This window comes from Protobothrops mucrosquamatus, unplaced genomic scaffold (assembly GCF_001527695.2).
Source record: "Protobothrops mucrosquamatus isolate PMUCROS unplaced genomic scaffold, P.Mucros_1.0 scaffold708, whole genome shotgun sequence".
NCBI lineage: Eukaryota > Metazoa > Chordata > Lepidosauria > Squamata > Viperidae > Protobothrops > Protobothrops mucrosquamatus.
The window spans coordinates 15,628-36,494 of record NW_015386989.1 but is presented as its reverse complement, the minus strand read 5'-3'; the positions used below and the strand labels follow the sequence as shown (position 1 = coordinate 36,494).

Below are 20,867 nucleotides of genomic sequence, written 5' to 3'. Positions count from 1 at the left end.
TCTGACAAGCAAAGTCAATGGGGAAGCCAGATTCACTTAACAATCATGTCACTAATTTAACTGCAGTGATTCACTTAACAACAGTAGCAAGAAATGTTGTAAAATGGGGCAAAATTTACTTAACAAATGTCTCACTTAACAACAGAAATTCTGGTCAATTGTGGTCATAGTTTGTATGTAATCCTGTATGTAAACATTGATTAAAATGTTGACTTGGTTGACTAGAGCTAGCAAGGTGATATTTAAAATACTAAAATATTAAAATCTGAAATATTTTAAAATTCAAAATATTCAATATGGAAGCTTTAAAATCTAAACAAAACTTCAAAGCCTGAGAAATGTGGCATTGACCTGTTTCCCTACCACCACCACCACCATACATTCTTTTAATTTTCATCAGTCTTTTCCCTCCACCCAAATTGTTTGTCTTCAGGATTCTTGGAGAAGCTCCCCTAATTACCCTCCCAGAATGGCTGGGGAAAACTGACTTCAGCCCCCTTTTACTTTAAAATCCACTCACCTTGACAGAGCTGCTTTTCAGGCCCAAAAAAGTGTTAATATCCATGTTGACATCATTTTTGCTAAGTGCCCTGAGATCTTCAACCGGAGCACCTCCTGCAAGCAAAGAGGAAAATTTAGCTGATATTCTTTACTGGTCTTCTCAAATGAAAGAGCAATGGGAACTTTTTTCTTGAAATAGTTTCAACACATTTTATTAATAGCTGCACATTTTCTAAATTATTTCAAACCAATACACATGGTGAGCTTCCAGGGTTTTACAGCTGTATTTTGCAGGGTACTTCATATGTGTCATATGAAGTACCCTGCATAAGTGACAGAAACACTCCTTTAAGTAGTGTTGGTCATAAAATGTAAATTATTTCCAATCCACATGAAATGATAGTGCTGGGAATAAAGACACAACAGCCCTTAAAACTATCCATCAAAACAGATTTTGCAATATTTCGATCTTTGCCACCTTAACAAATGTTTTGCCATTAGGAAAAAGATGAAAGGAATGATGGGACAAGAGGAAAACATAACTTTAATAATAATAATAGTAGTAGTAGTAGTAGTAGTAGTAGTAGTAGTAGTAGTAGTAGTAGTAGCAGCAGCAGCAGCAGCAGCAGCAATGTTGGAAGGGACCTTGGAGGTCATCTAGTCCAACCCCCTGCTCAAGCAGGAAACCCTATACCATTTCAGACAAATGGCTGTCCAGTCTCTTCTTAAAACCTTCCAGTGTTGGAGCATTCACCGCTTCTGATATCCCTCTCACAGTTACTACTATTGAGCAAGGTACCACCTATACTATACCTGTGCATTTGGTTTTTCTTGCCTAAATGTAAAACCTTACTTTTTTCACCATTGAATTTTATTTTGTTATTCAACTTATAAAATATAACAATATAGATTAAAAATGGAGAAGAAATTAGTCTGATTTACATTCTATATGGAAATTAGACCTATAGTACTTCATCTTTTCCAACCAAATAAACAAATTCAATTAAATTAATTCCAAACCATGTGAAAAGATGGTGGTGGGAATAGAATTGTGGCAACACAATTCATGTTTGCATTCCAAATTTAGCATGGTTTTTCCCTGTACCTCAGGATACTGAAGAAAAGTCTCTATCAAATGCATGCACTCATAAAATTAATGTATAAGCATATATTGCATCTTGGAATTTTTTTCTATTCAAAATGTATACATTAGGCAAAAAGTGCATGTTTCTCTTCAGTTCATATGTTGTATTAAGAGGAATATATATATATAATACATAAAAACACTGAACTGACATTACATACTGCAATAGACATTGAAATTGACATATTTGTTTGGACCATAAAATTGAGTTGGAGACAAAATAATTATGCTTATTGACAGTAGTTATGTCAAAACTACTATCTGATTTGCACACTTCTCTTGTGCAAATACATTTGTCAGAGCTGCCATCATACGCTTGAGCTTCACATTCACCAGCTGTCAGTCTGACATAAACTAGGGGAGAAGGAGTGGGATGAGAAGGGGGAAGGCTATGACTCATTGTACCTTCCAGAGACACCATCTCAAGGTCAGAGCCTGGGAATGGAATGCAATGGTTCACCTGTAATTGGACAATAGGGAACCAGGGAAGGAGAGGAACTTGTCTGAAATGGTATAGGGATTCCTGCCTGAGCAGGGGGTTGGACTAGATGACCTCCAAGGTCCTTTCCACTTATTATTATTGTTGTTGTTGTTGTTGTTATTAACCAGATAGAGAAAGTTAACCAGGAAATTTTAGCGCACAAACTTCAGTTCTGGCTTTGCTATATGTACAGTAATGCACTTGATTTTTAGTAAAAGTATACCTTTCACTACAAATGGAGTCAAAGGCCTTGTCAGACCATCAATATATTTCTTTCTGTGTGCATTTCATTTCATTTTGGGTCCTGCCATTTTGTTGGGAGGGGGGAGGCTTGTGTTAAAGGGAGGAGGAGATTCGGGGAGCCTACAATGTATTTCCTTTGCTTTGTTCTATCCTCTTTGAAATACTTTTCTTGGGGTATGAAAGGAGGGAAGAATGTGCCTACAACCATCTGCCTTATCTCCAGTCAGATGGGATGGAACCTGTATGGCCTATTTCCCATAACAACTTCACACCTGCGAATTGGCTAAATCAAACTAACTGGCTTGACATTGGGGAGGGGTTTTGAAAGAGCACTTTTAATGTAACGTTTCACATGGGAAAACTTTAGATCCTGCCTTACTCTCCTGCTGTCATTAACTCTCAATAAAAGTTCCTTTTGAGAAAATGCAAGTTTCAAGAGTTGTGCTTTCTTGGGAGAATTAATTGAGGCAGGTCTTTACAGGTCTTTCTTGGCTAAGGGACCAAGTCAGGGCAGGTCTGACATTAAGCCAGCTGACCCAAAAGAATACCAGGGTCACTGAAAGCTGCTGATAGGTCAAGGAGAGTGAGGATTGTTGCATTACTCTCATCTTGCTCTCACTAGAGATCAATCAATCAGAATAGAGCTGGAAGGGATCTTGGAGGTCTTCTAGTCCAACTCCCTATTCAAACAGGAGACTCTATAATTTCAGACAAGTGACTGTCCAATCTCTTCTTAAAAGCCTGCAGTGATGAAGCACCCATAACTTCTGAAGGCAAGCTGTTCTGGTGCCTCTGTTGCTTTGGAAAATAATTTGACCCCCTCCTCTTTGTGGCAGCCTCTCAAAAACTGAAATATTGCTATCATGTCCCCTAGTCCTTCTTTTCTCTAGGCTAGCCAAACCCAAATCCTGCAATTAGTCTACATATGTTTTAGTCTCCAGGCCTTTAAATATCTTAGTTGCTCTTCTTTGCACTTTTTCCAAAGTGTCAATATTTTTTTTTGTAGTGTGGTGACCAAAACTGGATGGAGTATTCCAGGTGTGGTCTTACTGAGGCTTTATAAAATGATACTAATATTTCACATGATTTTGATTCTATGATTTTACACAACCAAGAATAGTATTAGGGTGTTTTTGGCTGCTGTCACAAACCGTTGGCTCATATTTAACTGATCGTCCACTAGGACTCCAAGGTACCTCTCACAGTTACTGTTTTTGAACCAGGTCTTGCCTAATCTGTACCTGTACCTTTTGTTTTTCCTGCCTAAATGTAAAACTTTACTTTTCTCCACATTAACATTCTTTTTGCTGAATAGGGCCCATTGTTCCAGTTTGTCAAGATCTTTTTGGATCCTGAGCTTGTCTTCTGGGGTATTGGCTATTCCTGACAGCTTTCGTGTCATTTGCAAATTTGATGAGTTCCCCTTCTATTCCCTCATTTAAGTCATTTATGAAGATATTGAAGAGTCCTGGGCCTAAGATGGAACCTTGCTTACTTCCCTCCATATAGATATATACCATTAAGGAACACATGTTGAGTATAGTTTGTTAGCCAGTTACAAATCCATGTAGTGGTGATGCTGTCTATCCCACCTTTTTATAGCTTACCAGAAAGTAGGTTGTGTTCTTGCTGAAGTCTAAGTATACTATGTCCACACATTTTACTGGTCTACTAATTTAGTCACTTTGTCAAGGAATTAAACAAGATTGATTTGACATGATCTGTTTTTAATAAACCTGTGCTGGCTACTAGCTATTTGTTTCTATATGTTCACAGATCTTTTTTAAAAAAAATCTTTTCCAGGATCTTTCCAGGTATTAATATCAGGCTGATTGGTCTGTAGTTTCCTGGGTGTGTTTCCCCCCCCCTTTTTTTGAACAAACTCTAAACCTCAACTGGTATTTCCTCAATCAATGTTTCTGCTTACCCAGAAATGGCTTGATCCGTTTATAATATTCACTGTAACTGTAGTGGCCATCAGACAAAGCCCGCTTGGCTTTGGCATACAGATAATCCTTTTTGGCTGATGAGCAATTGGATGGGTCAAGGAGAGTGGCCGTCCTGCCAAGAAAAGACAAGGTAAGAAAAAGGAACGGATCCAGCTCTCGCAATACTTCCTTCTTTCCTCAATTTCACTTCCCCATAAGATTTTAGTGCTTTTAGTAGCAACCTAAGCTATTGGCCCGAAGAACTAGCTGAAAGGAGCTACATCAGATATTTAGCTTATTTTTTTACTCTCTTTGGGATGGGCTCTTCCTCATCCATATAGCTCTGGTCTCATCAATCAGATACAGCAACAACAATAGACTTATGTAGACTAGACTAGACTAGACTAGACTAGACTAGACTAGAACAAAACAGAACAGAACAGAACAGAACAGAACAGAACAGAACAGAATAGAATAGAATAGAATAGAATAGAGCTGGAAGGGATCTTGTAGGTCTTCTAGTCCAGCCCCCTGCTCAAGCAGGAGGATTTATACCATCTCTGACAGGTGATTGTCCAGTCTCTTCTTAAAAACTTCCAGTGATGGAGTGCCCATGATTTCTGGGGGTAAGCTGTTCCATTGGTTGATTGTCCTCACTGTCAGGAAGTTTCTCCTTAATTCCAGGTTGCTTCTCTCTTTTATCAGCTTCCAACCATTGTTTCTTGTCCTGCCCTCTGGTGCTCTGGTGAACAATGTGACCCCCTCTTCTTTGTGACAGCCCCTCAGATACTGGAATACTGCTATCATGTCTCCCCTATTTCTTCTTTTGTTTAGACTGGCCAAACTCAAGTCCCGCAGCCGTTCTTTGTACGTTTTGGTCTCCAGGCCTTTGATCTAGTTGCTCTTCTCTGATTTTTTTCCAGACTCTCAACATCTTTTTTGTGATATGATGACCAAAATTGGCTGCAGTATTCAAGGTGTGGTTTTTATAAAGTGGTACTAATACTTCGTGTGATCTTGATTCTATGCCTCTGTTTATACAACCCAGGATTGTATTAGCTTTTTTGGTTGCTGCTGCACACTGCTGGCTCATAGTTAAGTGATCATCCACCAGGTCTCCAAGACCCTTCTCACAGTTACTGCCTCCAAGCCAGGTCTTGCCCGATCTGTATTTGTTGCTTTGGTTTTTCCTGCCTAAGTGTAAGATTTTGCTTTTCTCCACATTAAAACTCATTTTGTTGGATAGGGCCCATTGTTCAAGTTTGTCTAGATCTTTTTGAATCCTGAGTTCTTCTGGGATGTTAACTACTCCTGACAGTTTGGTGTCATCTACGAATTTGATGAGTTCCCCTTCAATTCCCTCATCTAAGTCATTTATGAAGATGTTGAAGAGTACTGGGCCTAAGACGGAACCTTGTGGTACCCCACTGCTTATTTCTCTCCATGTGGATGTAGTGCCATTGAGGACTACTCGTTGAGTATGGTTTGTCAGCCAGCTACAGATCCATCTGGTGGTGATGTTGTCTATTCCACCTTTTTCTAGCTTACCAAGGAGTAGGTTGTGATCTATTTTGTCAAATGCCTTACTGAAATCTAGGTATACTACACCCACTGCGTTTCGCTCTTCTACTAGTTTAGTTACTTTGTCGAAGAATGAGATCAGATTGGTCTGGCATGATCTGTTTTTAACAAACCCGTGCTGGCTGCTAGTTATTTGTTTGCTTCTAGTTGTTTGCTTCTAGTTGTTCACAGATATCTTTTTTGATTATCTTTTCTAGAATCTTCCCAGGTATTGATGTTAAACAATAGGTCTGTAGTTTCCTGGGTCCGTTTTTCCCCTTTCTTGAAGATGGGGACCACATCAGCCCTTTTCTAATTCTCAGGTACTTCCTTGGTACTCCAGGATTTGTGAAAGCTGTGGTGCAATGGTTCTGAGATAACATCTGCCAGCTCTTTCAGAACTTTGGGGTGTAATCTGTCAGGACCTGGTGATTTGTATTCATCAAGATTGGATAGGTGTTCTCTTACCATTTTCCTGCTTATTTTGATTTTGATATATCACTCCACAGGGTTTACAGCACTCTCTGAGCGGTTTACAGAGTCAGCCTGTTGCCCCCAACAATATGGGTCCTCATTTCACCAACTTTGGAAGGATGGAAGATTGAGTCAACCTTTAGTCAGTCAGGATCCTGGCAGTGGGCAGAGTTAGCCTGCAATACTGCACTCTAACCACTGCACCACCACAGCTCCTAAACTGTGTCCAATAAGACATACTAGGGCCACAACAAAACCCATTCAAACAATAACAAACAGAATAACACCCCAAACAAAATAAAATCAGGCAAACCTTGAGCCCCTTCTAACTAATACCCACTCCTGGTTGCCATTTTAAACCATAATACTGGCCTACCTTAAAAGGCTCTTTGTGGGATTACTAATGAAAAAGTAAGCAATACAATCTGAAACATTGGATTCCGTGATTATATTACAAAAACCAGAATAGTTCTCTTTTCTTGTAGGTGTACAAATGATGGAGCCAGTTTGGTCTAATCTAGTACTTAAGGCACCAGGCTAGAAAGCATGGGACTGTGAATTCAAGTCTCTCCTTAACCATAAAAGCCAGTCAGGTGACTTTGGACTAGTCACTTTCTCTCAACCCAACCCACCTCACAGGGTTGTTGTTGTGGGAAAATTAGGAGGAAGGTGTTATGTTTGGTGATCGGTAAGGCATTGACAAAGCAGCAGGTGCAACAACAACTCTTTATTTAAGATTTAAACAGAAGCCTGGATAACTGCCGCCCCACCCCTATTTATACACTCAGCAACTAGGCAGCAGCCAATAGGATTCAAGTATTAGTTCCTGCTTTTAACACAAGTAATTAGCATGTAGACAAAAAGTCTGGCACTTAACTGACAGAGTCTTATGACCGTTTTTTCAACATTTCCAAGTACTTCACATGAATACATTACACCTCTTCCCCTTAGATCAGGAATAGGCAACCCAAAACACTCAAAGAGCCACTTGGACCCATTTCCCACCGAAAACAAAACACTGGGAGCTGCAAAACCCTATTGATAGCTAAAATAACACTATATATATGTTCAATAACACAATCCTCAATCTCCGGGAGAGGTATAAACCAGTTGTTTATTGCTAAAAAGATATTTAAAAACAATAAAAACAACTATTTACAATGTTAAAAGAAACAACTTAGCTTTCGCTGGTCCCCTGCCAGCGTCCTCAGAGTAAAGCTTAGAGGGGGGAGATTCTTTTTATAAACCTTGCTGGCCTAACTGCTTACTCATTGCCCGTGTGATAGGGCCATCCCTCCTAGCTAACCATAATTGCCTTGGTTGTCCCGCTTCCTCTTTTTTGCACTCCAAAACTGCACTCCAGTTATCAAGGATATATATATACATATACATATACATATACATATACACATACACATACACATACACATACACACACACACACACACACACACACACACATATATATAGTAAAAAAGGGTATATGCAGTGTTATCTTCATTTTAGATGTCAAAAGGCTCTCTCTGTCTCTCCCCTCCTCTCTCACTCTCTCTCTCTTTCTTTCTTTCTCTTTTCTCTTTCTCTCTCTTTCCTCTCCCCCTCTCTCTTTCTCTCTCTTTCTCTCTCCCTCTCTTTCCTCTCTCTCTCCCCCTCTCTTTCTCTCCCCCTCTCTCTTTCCTCTCCCCTCTCTTTCTCTTTCTCTCCCTCTCCCTCTCTCTTTCCTCTCTCTCTTCCTCTCCCTCTCTCTCTTTCTCCTTTTTCTTTCCTCTCCCTCTCTTTCTCTCTCTCTTTTTCCTCTCTCTCTTTCTCTTTCTGCCCTTGGTCTGCCAGTCCTCTTCCCCCACTCTCTTTCTTTCTCTCTCTCTTTCCTCTCTCTCTCTCTCTCTCTCTCTCTCCCCTTTCTCCCCCCCTCTCTCTTTCTCTCTCTCCCTCTCTCCCCCCCTCTCTCTCTTTGATCTTCTGCTCACCTGGCAAGCTGGCTTCAAGCTGTTCTCCAACAAGCTGACACACATGCTTATTGGGCTAGCTCAGGGGTAGGCAACCTCGGCTCTTTTATGACTCATGGACTTCAATTCCCAGAATTCCTGAGTCAGCATAGCTGGGCTAGCTAGCTCTCTCCTGCCCTTCCTGCTTCCTGCTTCCTGCAGAGATGCAGCAAAGGGAGGAGCCCCACCCAAAAAGCTTTTCAGCTCCTCAGAGAACACCGTGAGTCCACTCTCTTTTTTTTACACACACATACACAAAAACACAAACACACACAGAGAGAAGCAGGAAGCGCAAGTGCCTCTCTCTGTCTCTGTCTCTCTCTCTGTCTGCAAATGGCAGTGGAGGCTGGGAGCCACAGGGGAAGGCTCAAAGAGCCACATGTGGCTCCAGAGCCACAGGTTGCTGACCTATGCCCTAGATAGTTCATAAGGACAATTGTTGAACATATTCCCTTAAATACATTGGTGGCCTTTTCGCCTGTTCTGAATGCCTCGGAACTGCTGGAGGCCCCCGGTCTGTCAGCTCGCCTGCCAGGCTTGGTAGACCGGGGCTATGGGACCCATCCGTTATGGGTAGAATTGAGTCTCTGTGGCTGGCCTGTCCTGGTAGACCCAAGGCAGTGTCCACAGGTGGAACAGAGTCCACCAGTCCAGAAAATGGAGCCGTCTGCTGGCATTGCCCATTGGTTGAAGCATCAGTATTTGGGACCGACTCACCAGACACTAGAGCCCCGTCCCTTAATGGGAGAGTTCCATCATCGCTAGCAGAATCTAATGCACTACTGCCATCGTGTTGCTCCTGAGTTTGACTGTCACTAGAGTCATGAGTTATTGGCTGGGTTACTAACCTCCACCGCAGTTGGTCGATGTGCCTGCGTAGCACGCGACCGTCTTCCAGGACCACTTCATAAGAAAGTGGCCCAGTCACCTTACAAACCACAGCTACCATCCACAGTGCCCCTTGCCTGTAGTTCCACGCCCAAACCGGGTCGCCCACTTGCAAGTATCGTGGTGCCTTTGGCTGTGTTGCTTGTGAGGCAACTCTATCTGGATGTAGGTGATCCAGCTGTCAACGCTGCTAATATTGAATATTCTTGCTTTGACAAAATATGCAGAACTGTCTGGTATTTTTAGGGTTAATTCAGATGACAGAGAAAAGGGAGGGGAATAACAACAAAAGCCCGGGAAAAGGAACGGAAGTGAATCTCTGCCCTCTGGGCTAATTGGAAGATGTGACCTGTGACTGCAAGATAAGGGAGGGGTTTAGCAAGAAAAGTTAGATGCCAGCAAGAGGAATTCAGATTCTAGCATAAACCTCCATGATTGCCGTCAATTTATAACACTGTTAATAAAGGCTTTATGATAAACATGCCTGAAAGTTCTTTGAAGTGTTTAATTAGTCGGAACCATGACACCAGCTTTGTGATCAAACACCGGTCCCATCTTAATTCTGCTGGGCTTCTGCCTGTGGAAGTGCAGGGGGTTGTGCGTTGGCAGAGTAGAAAATCTATGTTGCCAGTTGCCGGTTACTATCCTCTTCAAGGATTCTTTAGTTGTTCAGACCATGTGCTCTGCTTGGCCGTTTGAGGCCGAATGAAAAGGGGCTGATGTAGCATGCCTGATCATATTAGCCCTCAAAAAGGACTGGAATTCTGAAGCAGTAAGTTGAGCCCCATTGTCTGAAACTATCACGTCGGGTAACCTGTGTGTGGCAAAGATCCTGCACAGTTCCTGGATGGTCCTGGCAGTAGTCATAGTAGGGACAGGTGCGACCTCTAACCATTTGGAGTGACTGTCCACCACAATGAGGAAGAGTTGTCCCTAAAAAGGCCCTGCATAATTGATGTGGTTTCCCATCTATGGACTGGGGCGTGGGGCATCTCTGGTCTAGATTGCTGGCAAATGTGACAGCTGTGTACCTGAGTCTCAATATCTTTATCCAGCCCAGGCCACCAAAGGTAGCTTTGTGCGAGTGCCTTCATCCGGACTATTCCCGGATGTCCCTCATGGAGAGACTCTAAGACTCTAGCCCTCAGTGAGTTCGGGACTACGACCCGACTATCCCACAAAACGCACCCCCTGTGAGCTGACAACTCATCCTTCCTCCTACTGAAGCTCTGAAAGTTAGGACCCAGACTAATTTCCGGCCATCCTGTGAGCACCCAGTTCAAGACACAGCTCAGTGTCATGTCTGAAGCTGTTTCAGCAGCCACATCCCCTGTATTAAGGGGAGACTCCTGCAGATCCTGGATAGCCAAGATGCGAGTGGCTGGAGCGGGGTCGGGCTCTAAATGTTGCAGGGGCAGTCTGCTAAGGCCATCTGTGTGGCCCATTTCCCTGCCTGGTTTGTGAATCACACTGTAATTATACACTGACAGGAATATTGACCACCTCAACATCCTAGGAGATATGATCTGGGGTGTTTGTTCGTTGTGAACAAACCCAGGAGTGGCTTGTGGTCTGTGAAGACCGTGAAGGGCCTACCATACAAATAGTCATGAAACTTCTTGATCCCTGCCACTATGGCCAAGGCCTCTTTATCTATTTGGGTATAGTTACGCTCTGCAGAGGACAAGGTCCTTAAGTAATAGACTATTGGAATTTGCCTTCCATCAGCCATTAAATGACTCAGCACAGCCCCAACCCCATATGGTGATGCATCACAAGCGATGCAGACAGGCAGATTTTCGTTAAAATGCATCAAAACTGAGTTTGAAGACAGCAGTGATTTGACTGCTGAAAAGCTCCTTTCTTGGACGTTCGTCCATTTCCACTCTGCATTCTTGTCCAAGAGCTGGTGTAACGATTCTGCCACTGCGGCCTTGTGCGGTAGAAAGACATGATAAAAATTGAGCAGTCCTAAAAAAGCTTGAAGCTCCCCTTTAGATTTAGGACTTGGGGCCTGCTGAATTGCTTTGAGCTTGGATTCAGCAGGATGAATGCCTTCGGCATCTATGCGGAAACCAAGGAACTCGGTTGAAGCTACCCCAATTTTGCATTTTTCCCATTTCAGTTCAGCCCCGCTTAGCAGAAACACTGAAGTACGGCCTTGAGCCATTCTGCCAATTTCTCAACTGATTCCCCAGCTATGAGGACATCGTCAAAATATGGGCACACGCCTGGAATCCCCTTGAGCGTGCGCTCCATCACTCCCTGGAAAAACCCTGGGGCGACACTGACCCCAAATTGTAAGCGCTTAACCTTGAAAGCTCCCCTATGGGTAACTATGGTTTGAGCTTCTGCCGTGGCATCATCCACCGGCAGTTGCTGATAGGCTTGAGCCAAATCTAACTTGGCAAAGATGCGACCTCCCTGTAGTGACGCCAAAATATGGCTGACTACAGGCACCGGATATGCATGTTGTTGGAGTGCTCTATTGATAGTGCACTTGTAATCCGTGCATATATGCACCTCTCCGTTGGCCTTTAGTGGCATAACTATGGGGGTTTCCCACTGACTGCTGTCAACCGGCTGCAGGATGCCTTGCTGCACCAACTTATCCAGTTCTGCATCGATCTTCTCCTTGAGGGAGAAAGGCACTCTACACAGCTTGATCCTTATTGGAGTTATGGCAGGATCAAGCCGAAGGGCTATGGGAGGTCCCTTATTTTCCCCTAAGTTGGAGCTAAAGATGTCAGCGAACTCTTGGCAAACTGCTGCTAAGTCCACTGTTCGTGTGCTATTTATTCCCGTCACACTGATTCCCAATGCATCAAACCAATCAAGCCCGATGAGGCTTGTGCGGTTGCCCTCAACTACTACGACTTCCAGGGGCCCCTCAAATCCCTTGAATTGTACCCTGAGTGTAGCTTCCCCTCTAACTGTTACTCAGGAGTTTTAGAAATCAGTTAACATGAGGTTCGACAGCTTGAGCTTAACTCTTTTGCACTGCGACTACAAATATGTTTGAAAGTTCCCTGGGAAATTATGGATAATGCTGACCCCATATCTAGTTCCATGTTGCATGGAACTCCCTGCAGCTTGACTTTGAGTCGCAACTTTTGCTTAAATGGGCAATGGGCACCTGTTCTATGCACACTCCTTCTGGTGCAATAGCCAACCCTGTGTTGCCCCGGGGCCCAGGTACCTTTCCGGGGAAACTCTTCTGGTGGGCTTTCTCTCTGACGACCCTGACAGACAGCAGCAATGTGGCTTTGTTTGCCACACGCCTGGCACATTGCTGTGCGGAACCTGCATTCCGTGGATTTGTGTCAGCCTCCATACCCCGCACATCGAGTGAAGGGAACTGCCTTGTCAACTGGGCGTTGTGGCCTTCTTTCTGGTGGCTGCTGTAACCGATCAACCTCTTGATCCGATTCGGAGTCTTCGACCCTCTCAGCATCCTCCTGGTGGACGGCCTCTACACAAGGAGTGCTCCTGGAGAGCCATAAGGCCTTGACAGCTCCCCCGGCGGCTTCTTCGACTGTGATCTTCCTTAGGGCATCTTGGAACGAAATAGTCTCTTTAGCGAACAGTTTCTGTTGGAGTTCCCTGCTTCTCAACCCGCACACTAAGCGGTCTCGCAGTCTTTCTTCAAGGTCTTTGAATTCGCAGGGTCAGGCTGCTTGATTAAGGGTGGCTATAAACTTGGCAGCCAACTCGCCCATCGCTGGTCTCTTCATTCGAAGGCGTGCCTCCAGGCGATGATTGATAGCTTTGGCTATCTTTGAGCATTTTTTTAGTTTGGAATAAACGACAGACTCAAGCGGAGCTGGAGCGATTATGTTTTCGGCGATTTTGAACGTCACCTGGCCACGAACACACAGCAGCGTTGCGGCCTTCAAGCCGTCTTCATGAACTTGGTTGACTCTTAAATAGTTCTTGACTCTCACGACATATGAACTCCACCTCTCTGGATGTGCAACGTCGAATTCTGAGAGTTTCCCGAGTTTGGCTATGGTGAGTTCTTTTCAGTGTTTTTGGCCTCGCAATGCCTTGTGCTGCCAAGGCTTCTTTTAATCTCCCAGGGACGGTTCCTTGGGACCACTCTTCCTCTAGCATTTTCGTACTGGCAGGAATGGGGGGGGGAAACACGGTTTAACCAAGGCGCTGTTGCTTGGCTTACTGCCTTAGTGACTCAGCTCTTCGAGGTTGGCAGCACATCCCACCTTCGTCGCCACTGTTATGTTTGGTGATTGGTGAGGCATTGACGAAGCAGCAGGTGCAACAACTCTTTATTTAAGGTTTAAACAGAAGCCTGGATAACTGCAGCTCCACCCCTATTTATACACTCAGCAACTAGGCGGCGGCCAATAGGATTCAAGTATTAGTTCCTGCTTTTAATTAGCATGTAGACAGAAAGTCTGGCACTTATGACCGTTTTTTCAACATTTCCAAGTACTTCACATTAATACATTACAGAAGGTATGTTGGATCTATTTGCCCCCTTGGGTTAGTTGTAAAAAATAATAAGGGTGGGATACAAAGAAATAAATAGGTAGAAATAGATAGATGTTGAAAGAATTCACTCACTTAATGCTCTTTTCAGTTATCATGCTGAGCTGGTCCTCATTCAGGAGACAGATGTATTGCCCAAGCACATTCAGAAAATCGCTGTCAATTTCCTTTCTCAATTCAATGTAACGCTGAAGAACTGCACTCCTCTAAAACAAATAATTCCAGAGTCAAAAGCAAGCCACCTCTAATCTGTTGCTTTAACCTTTCCAAACATATGCCTTCCAAATGTGCTAAAACAGCCACTTCTAGAATTTGGGAATACACTGGAATGCTGGAAATTACAGTCCCAACAGACCTGAAGAGTGGCAAGTTGGCCCCATACATCTGGAAGGATTGCTCTCTTTCAACTGTACATGTAAGTTGAAATAGCAAATGCAAATGTTGATGCAGGATTTAACCACAATTTGTTGAATAAGTCTCTGTGGTATGGTTTCCATGTAAAGCTAAGCCATGAACTACGGTTTCAATGCTACTATGGCCCACTTCAGGCATCATACCACTCTAAAACCAAATAGATCCCATTATGGAATCCAATGTGTAAACCTGGCCCAGTGTCCAACAAACGAGCATAGAATTCTGAGTTCCAAAGCTATCTTTAGAAATACTGCAAGGCTACTGGTTGTTGGTATCATTTTGAGACAGCAGTTCAAAAACATTTGGTACATGATAAAAGACACCATTGTGCTTTTTCCATTGGTTTTGTAAATTGCTCAATGACCTATTTCTAAATGATGATTTAATTTAATTTAATGGGCACTGTAGCACTTCCAGGAGTGTCTCTACCATCCTTGAGCAAGGGAACCTGAAGAGGCACCCAAAATGATGACCTTGGGATAGACTGCAAGTGGCCTTTCTGAAGCCATCATTGTGACACGAGGAAAACAATGACTATGACATCGTAGAGACAAGTGACAAGTGCAACCCTCCACAAGAATTTGAGTTAAAGCATCCCCAGTAGAGAGCTACCCAGCCTCTTTCTGATCACATCCAGCAAAGGGAGCTCTATCTCTCTCCTCATAATTGGTTCTACTCTCAAACTACTCATACTATTAGGATGGTTACATATTTTTCATTTAAATATCTAGAACTGGAAAACCTACCACCTCTACAGGTGGACTATACCATTACTGAACATATCTTAGTTCTGGAACTTTGTCTCTCTATATAGTATATAACAGCTCTGGATGTTTTTTAAGAACACCCTGGACATTCACCTCTCAATGCTGATTTAATTGGCTTTTCTGTACTTTGGAGCGTATTGGACTAGAACTGGATGATCCTTGTGACCCCTTCCACCCTACAGTTCTATGAATCACAATGCCCAGAATTCTTAGCCAATGCTCCTGGAACTCAGCACAATAAAAGAAGGCTAGTTGCCTAAAACATTCTAAGAGACCTAAAGTAAAATGATAAGAATATAGCACACTCACAATGTGTGTTAATGAGGAGAGAAACATGGCCAGGAACTTATAATCTTCTCTTTAAAGCACTAGGTTTAGAAGCAAGGAAAATAAAACCCCAGGATAGATTGGGTGCATAATGATTTTTATATTAAAAGCCCCATATTATCTTCATAATTACCATCTCATCATTGGATACAAAATGCAATAAAGCTTTAACTGTGCTTGATGAATTGATAGTCCATTGCTTGATGTTGTTTTTATCTATTAGTTTTTCAAGGAGTCCAAGGTTACTGATTACAGCAGGAGGATATCCCTCAGGAAATATCTGCAAGGAGCAAATAACTGTGTAAAAATGTATGTTAACTTGGTATCACTTCTTTGATGCATGCATTTGTCCAGGAGTTGGTTCTGATATGGCCTCATGAAGAGGTTTCTGTAGAACGATTTCTAGTAGTCATCTGGACATTCATGGGATGGACATAAAAGAAGTCAAGTTGGTAACTATGATTGCTTAGTGGAAGCCCTGCTCCTTTTAGAATGTCCTGTGATGCATATAAAAAGGTTGGAATTTCAATCACACTTGTGACTGCTCTTGACATTTTTCTGACCTGATAAGCACCACAGGTCTCCTGGCAATCATAAGGTGTTGCAAGAATGAAAGGCAGAGCTGCCTCTGAGAGAGAGAGAGCAGCTTAGCCCTTCCTCACAAGGCCATCCTTTGAGCCAGCTGATCTGGACAATTTTAGGAAAGGTTGTTCAGAAGGTGATTGGCCTCCTGCTTTAGAGATCCTGGAGGATTATTATTAATCCACCCAGGATTAAGACCTGGGTACAGTATGAAGAAACTTTGATGGCAAGTTAGGGATGGGAATGGTGTGTTAATCCTAGCTGTCCTTGATCTCTTGCTGGCGTTCAGTACTATTGATCATGGTAGCTTTCGGAATTGGCTAAGAGGATTGGAAGAAGAGGACAGTGTTTTGTGTTGTGTCTCCTCCTTCCTCTGAATCTGGTTGTGGGATTCTCAGGACTCTTCTTCCCCCCCCCCTACCTTTTTAATATTTGCATAAAGCCACTGGGGGAAGTCATCTGTCAGTTTCGGGTGAGGTAAAATCAATATGCAGATGATACTCAGTTATAGATCTCCGTCCCCAGCCATCGAAGAGAAGCTGTTGAGATTCTTTCCCAGTGTTTGAGGACTATGAGGGTCTGGATGGGGAAGACAGATAACAGCTCAACTCTGCCAAGGCTGAGTGGCTATGGATTCTGGGTCCTCCTGATTCAGGAGCTTCAGAGTTTCCATTTTGTTTCTGGATGAGGTGGCACTATTCTATTAAGACTTAGGGTGCAATCTGAGGGTTCTCCTGGACTCATATCTCCTGCTTGAAGAGCAGATGGCAGCTGTGGCCAAGGGGGCCTTTGCACAACTGCACCTTGGATGCCAGTTGCATCCATTCCTGGATGGTGAGGCCTTACTCATAGTTACCCATTTGGACTATGTGAGCAGCCCATGAAAACTATCTGGAAGCTTCTATTGGTTCAGAATGTGGCAGCACAAATAATGCTGGTTACTGGTATCACTTTTAAAGTCCTCCAGTTTCCTTCTTCTAAATCTTGTCATCTTATGGGACCTTTTCTTTGATCACCCTGGCCTCCAGGACAATCATCCCCACCCCCTGATATATGGCAGCTCCAAACTCTCCTTGTTTTAGGAAAACCTTGGAGATCTGGCTTCATGAGGGGCCAGTTGGACCCTTTTAGTTGTTTGGCCATGTTGCTTGGTCACTGTTTTATATTTATATTTTGTATTTACATATGGATTTTTTTTACTTCTATAATTTTTCCTTTGAGACATTGTCTAAGTTGGACAGCTTTTTAAATCTTAACAATAAATAAATGAAGAATAGTTAAAAGTGCTAAAAAATTGGCATGTTTATTACCTCATCCAGTTTTTCCTTGACTGCTATCAGCTGTTCTTCTGTGAAAGGATACTCTGAGAATGCACTAATATTGTTCATTAGGTTTTCCATAGTCAAGCACAATTTTAGCTCCCGAGGAGTATAATATATAAGCTCTTCAATCAGGTCATCATTTAGAATTTCCTCTGTGATGACTTTCTCCTCTGGGCACTCTTTTGCTAAGAGAAAAGTCATGAGTTAATCAAGGTTGCAGAATTTTCAGATCTATCCAAATTGTGTGAATAAAAGTAGGAAAACCTACATGTTTTTCTAAACATCTTGGCAAATGTTTCTATTGATCATTTATATTTATTAAGAAAGAATCAGTAGAAAAGAAACCCAAATTAGAAATCTTCTCAAAAATGGAATTAAAAAGAGAGTGCTAATAGGGTGAGCTGAGAAGTCCATTAATTCTGAATCTGGATTGAAGTATGCTTAAAAAAAATCAGGCCGGCAGCCTTATTTAATTTTGAAAGTTACCCCATATACCATTTCTCTCACCAAACATATTACAATATGCCAGTGGTGGCGAACCTATGGCACGGGTGCCAGAGGTGGCACTCAGAGCCCTCTCTGTGGGCACGCGCACCGTCGCCCCAGTCCTAGGCCTTCAGCTGGGTTTTATAAAACCTTTTCGCTTTAGGCCTCCACCGCCGTGTGCAAAAAAAAAAAAAGGTTCAATCAGTCAATTTCAATTTCTTGTGGGAAAAAAAAAGGATCTTGCAAAGTTGAAATTGATAGATTGAACTTTTTAGTCCCACCCAGTCTGCCGTTACCACCACAGCCACGCCCACCCAATGGGCCACGCCCACCCAATGGGCCACACCCACCCGGCACTCGACGATGCATAAGTGGGTTTTGGGTTGCAGTTTGGGCACTCGGTCTCTAAAAGGTTCGCCATCACTGCAATATGCTATTCTGGATTTCAGATGGAGGGCAGGTGTGTGCAGTCTGTCCATGGAACCATAATCTAGTATTTAAAGCAGGGGTAGTCAACCTTGGCTCTTTTATGACTCGTGGACTTCAACTCCCAGAATTCCTGAGCCAGCTTATTCTGGGAATTGAAGTCCACGAGTCATAAAAGAGCCAAGGTTGACTACCCCTGATTTAAAGCATCAGGCTAGAAAGCCAGAGCAATGAAAAAAAAGTTAGGTGATCTTGGGTCAGTCCCTCTCCTTCAGCCCAACCCACCTCACAGGCTTGTTGTTGTGGGAAAAATAGGAGGAGGAAGCTGTGCTGGATATGTTTGCCACCTTGAGTTATTTGTAAAAATAAAAAAGATGGGATACAAATAAAAAACTCTCTTTTTAGGATCTTAATTTGGAATAGAGTCAGGGTGACTGGATGGAGCTGAGCATTTACTCGTGAGATACAAATAACCAAACAAGCATCTATAACCCCTTGCATTGGGGTGGAGCGTTTATTGGCTGGATGCCCTTCCTGACGCCTCCAGAGTTTTGCAGCAGATATTTTCTCTTTGTAGCAGAAATATCTGCCACTACCTAGGATCGAACTCACAGCCTACTGATTGTGAGGCAAGAGCTCCATCTCTAGGCCACCACACCATTCAAAACAAACAAAAGAATATTTCCTCACAATATGAAAATGAGTGCATTTCAGGAGATCCACAGGAAAGTTAAAAATGTCAAGGTGGTGGTCAGGATCACATGACTGAAGCACCACCCCTCACAAAAAAACGGATGTGGTTTCACGCACACAGCTATGGCCACCATCTTGTTTTTTCATCTCATCTGCTACCCCCCCCCCATGCAGTCTTAAGTCTGTCTTCTGCCTACAATCTGCTATTGCTGTATGAGAACCAGCTCTGACACCCTATCAGGAAGCAACTCCACATTTTACATACCAGTGTCACGCTTTGGCCTGGAGGATTTAAGACTTTCTCTAATATGGACCAGCTGATTTTGTGACGGATCATTCTGCAGAAAGAAAGGCGAGCACCAGGTGAGGGAAAATGCAAGGTTTGAGAAATCCCATACTAATTATGGTAAATAGAAGCCGGATTTTGTTCCCATTGTCAGGTACACCTTGGATGATGTTTGAAACTGAACTCCTGGAATAAAGGAACTGATGTATTTTGTTTTCCATCAGCCAAGGTACCTGAGTTTCAACAACTGGTATTTCTATGTCCTAAAATAGAATGCATCAAATGCATCAAAATCCAAGGAGATCACAATTTGTGAGTCTGAAGATTTTGTTTCACTTAATATAAGATTATAATTGGATACAAAACAATATGATGCCAAGAACATTTCCATTTTTCTTTCTTTGGACCATGATCTAGAAATTTCTAGCTTAACTGTCCTACTGGATGAAATGCTTTGAAAGTTTATCATTAATATGAAGTCTATATTTTACTTTGCTATTATTTTTTCTGTTCAAGGCAGCCAGGAGAAATCACAAATGGGCAAAAAAAGCTACAGGAGACTTGACATCTTACAGCAATTACTGATGGAAATTTGGATAAATCTTTCTCAGAATTGGAAAGGACGTTAGAGGTTATCTAGTCCAGGGCTTTTCAACCTTTTCACCCATTGTACCACTTTTAGGATATGGCAATATCCGAGTACCACCAGTCGCCTAGCAAGGTATCAAAAAATTGATGACCCCCCCCAAAAAAGGAAAAAAGTGATAAAGTACAGGTAGTCCTCGACTTACAACAGTTCGCTTAATGACTGTTCGAAGTTATAATGGCAGTGAAAAAAGTGCCTCCCAAGCCACAGCTGAGCAAGACACCTGCCTGCCCACCCGGCGGCACTCTTCCTTCTGTTCAAGGTTTTCATTGTTGTGAGCATTTCTGTTGGGGATTGGCAGTGGAGGTGGGGTGGGGGGGTGTTTGGTTTTTATTCTACCTATCTGCTGGGTGGTTGCAGCAGGTTTTGGTCACTTCACATGACCCTGGGACACTGTGACCGTCATAAATATGAATCAGTTGCCAAGCATCTGAATGTAAATCACAAGACCCTGGAGATGCTGCAACATTCCAGCTGATCGGCGCTTCTTCTGGGCTCAGCAGAAGCGCCAGGATCAGCACCAAGCTCCAGCTGGAGCCTGGCGCTGATCCTGGCACTTCCACTGAGCTCTGACAGCCCCAAAGAAGTGCCAATCAGCTGGAAAGTGGCACTGATCCTGGTGCTTCCGCTGAGCCCTGACAGCCCTGCAGCTCCAGCCATCTCTCGCTCAGGCTTGTGCGGTACTGCCACCTGTTCAGCTCATTCCCCTCTCCCGCTACCACTTTTCTAGGATGGTCGCATACCACCTGCCAGGTGCCAATGTACCAAAGGTGGTACCCGTACCACTGGTTGAAAAGCCCTGATCTAGTCCAACCCCTAGCTCAAGCAGGAGAACCTATACCATTTCAGACAAATGAGAGGGAATTCTTTGTGCAACTATGCTGGTTTCTTCTTGGATTTCTTGTTTTTCTTTTTGAATGGTATTATGCTGAACTTCAATCTGCCATCGGCGGGCGAAACGTCGGCGGCGGCTCGGGAGTTCTTGGCCTCCATGACGGCCCTGGAGTTGACCCAATTAGTTCATGCCCCAACTCACACGGGGGGACACACACTAGATCTAATTTTTGTCTCTGGCCAGTGGCAGAATGATCTGGAAAAGGGGGACGTAGTAATTGAGCCCCTGTCATGGTCAGATCATTCACTCCTTAGGTTGGACTTCCGGACCGCTCCCCCCCGCCGCAGGGAGGTGGAACCACCAAGATGGT

General features: G+C 43.3%; 1 protein-coding gene across 2 annotated transcripts in view; it reads right to left on the bottom strand.

Annotated features, from left to right (window-relative positions):
* The window catches only part of MSLN (mesothelin), a 42,161-nt gene that overhangs the window by 9,633 nt on the left and 11,661 nt on the right, over positions 1-20,867 (bottom strand). For both annotated transcript variants that reach the window (XM_015818252.1, XM_015818251.1), the window contains exons 4-9: positions 18,996-19,068; positions 17,114-17,310; positions 15,355-15,501; positions 13,789-13,919; positions 4,297-4,430; positions 521-615 (exon numbers count right to left, since the gene is read on the bottom strand). In XM_015818252.1, the coding sequence (XP_015673738.1) occupies positions 521-615; positions 4,297-4,430; positions 13,789-13,919; positions 15,355-15,501; positions 17,114-17,310; positions 18,996-19,068 (777 nt within the window). The remainder of the gene's footprint in view (positions 1-520; positions 616-4,296; positions 4,431-13,788; positions 13,920-15,354; positions 15,502-17,113; positions 17,311-18,995; positions 19,069-20,867) is intronic.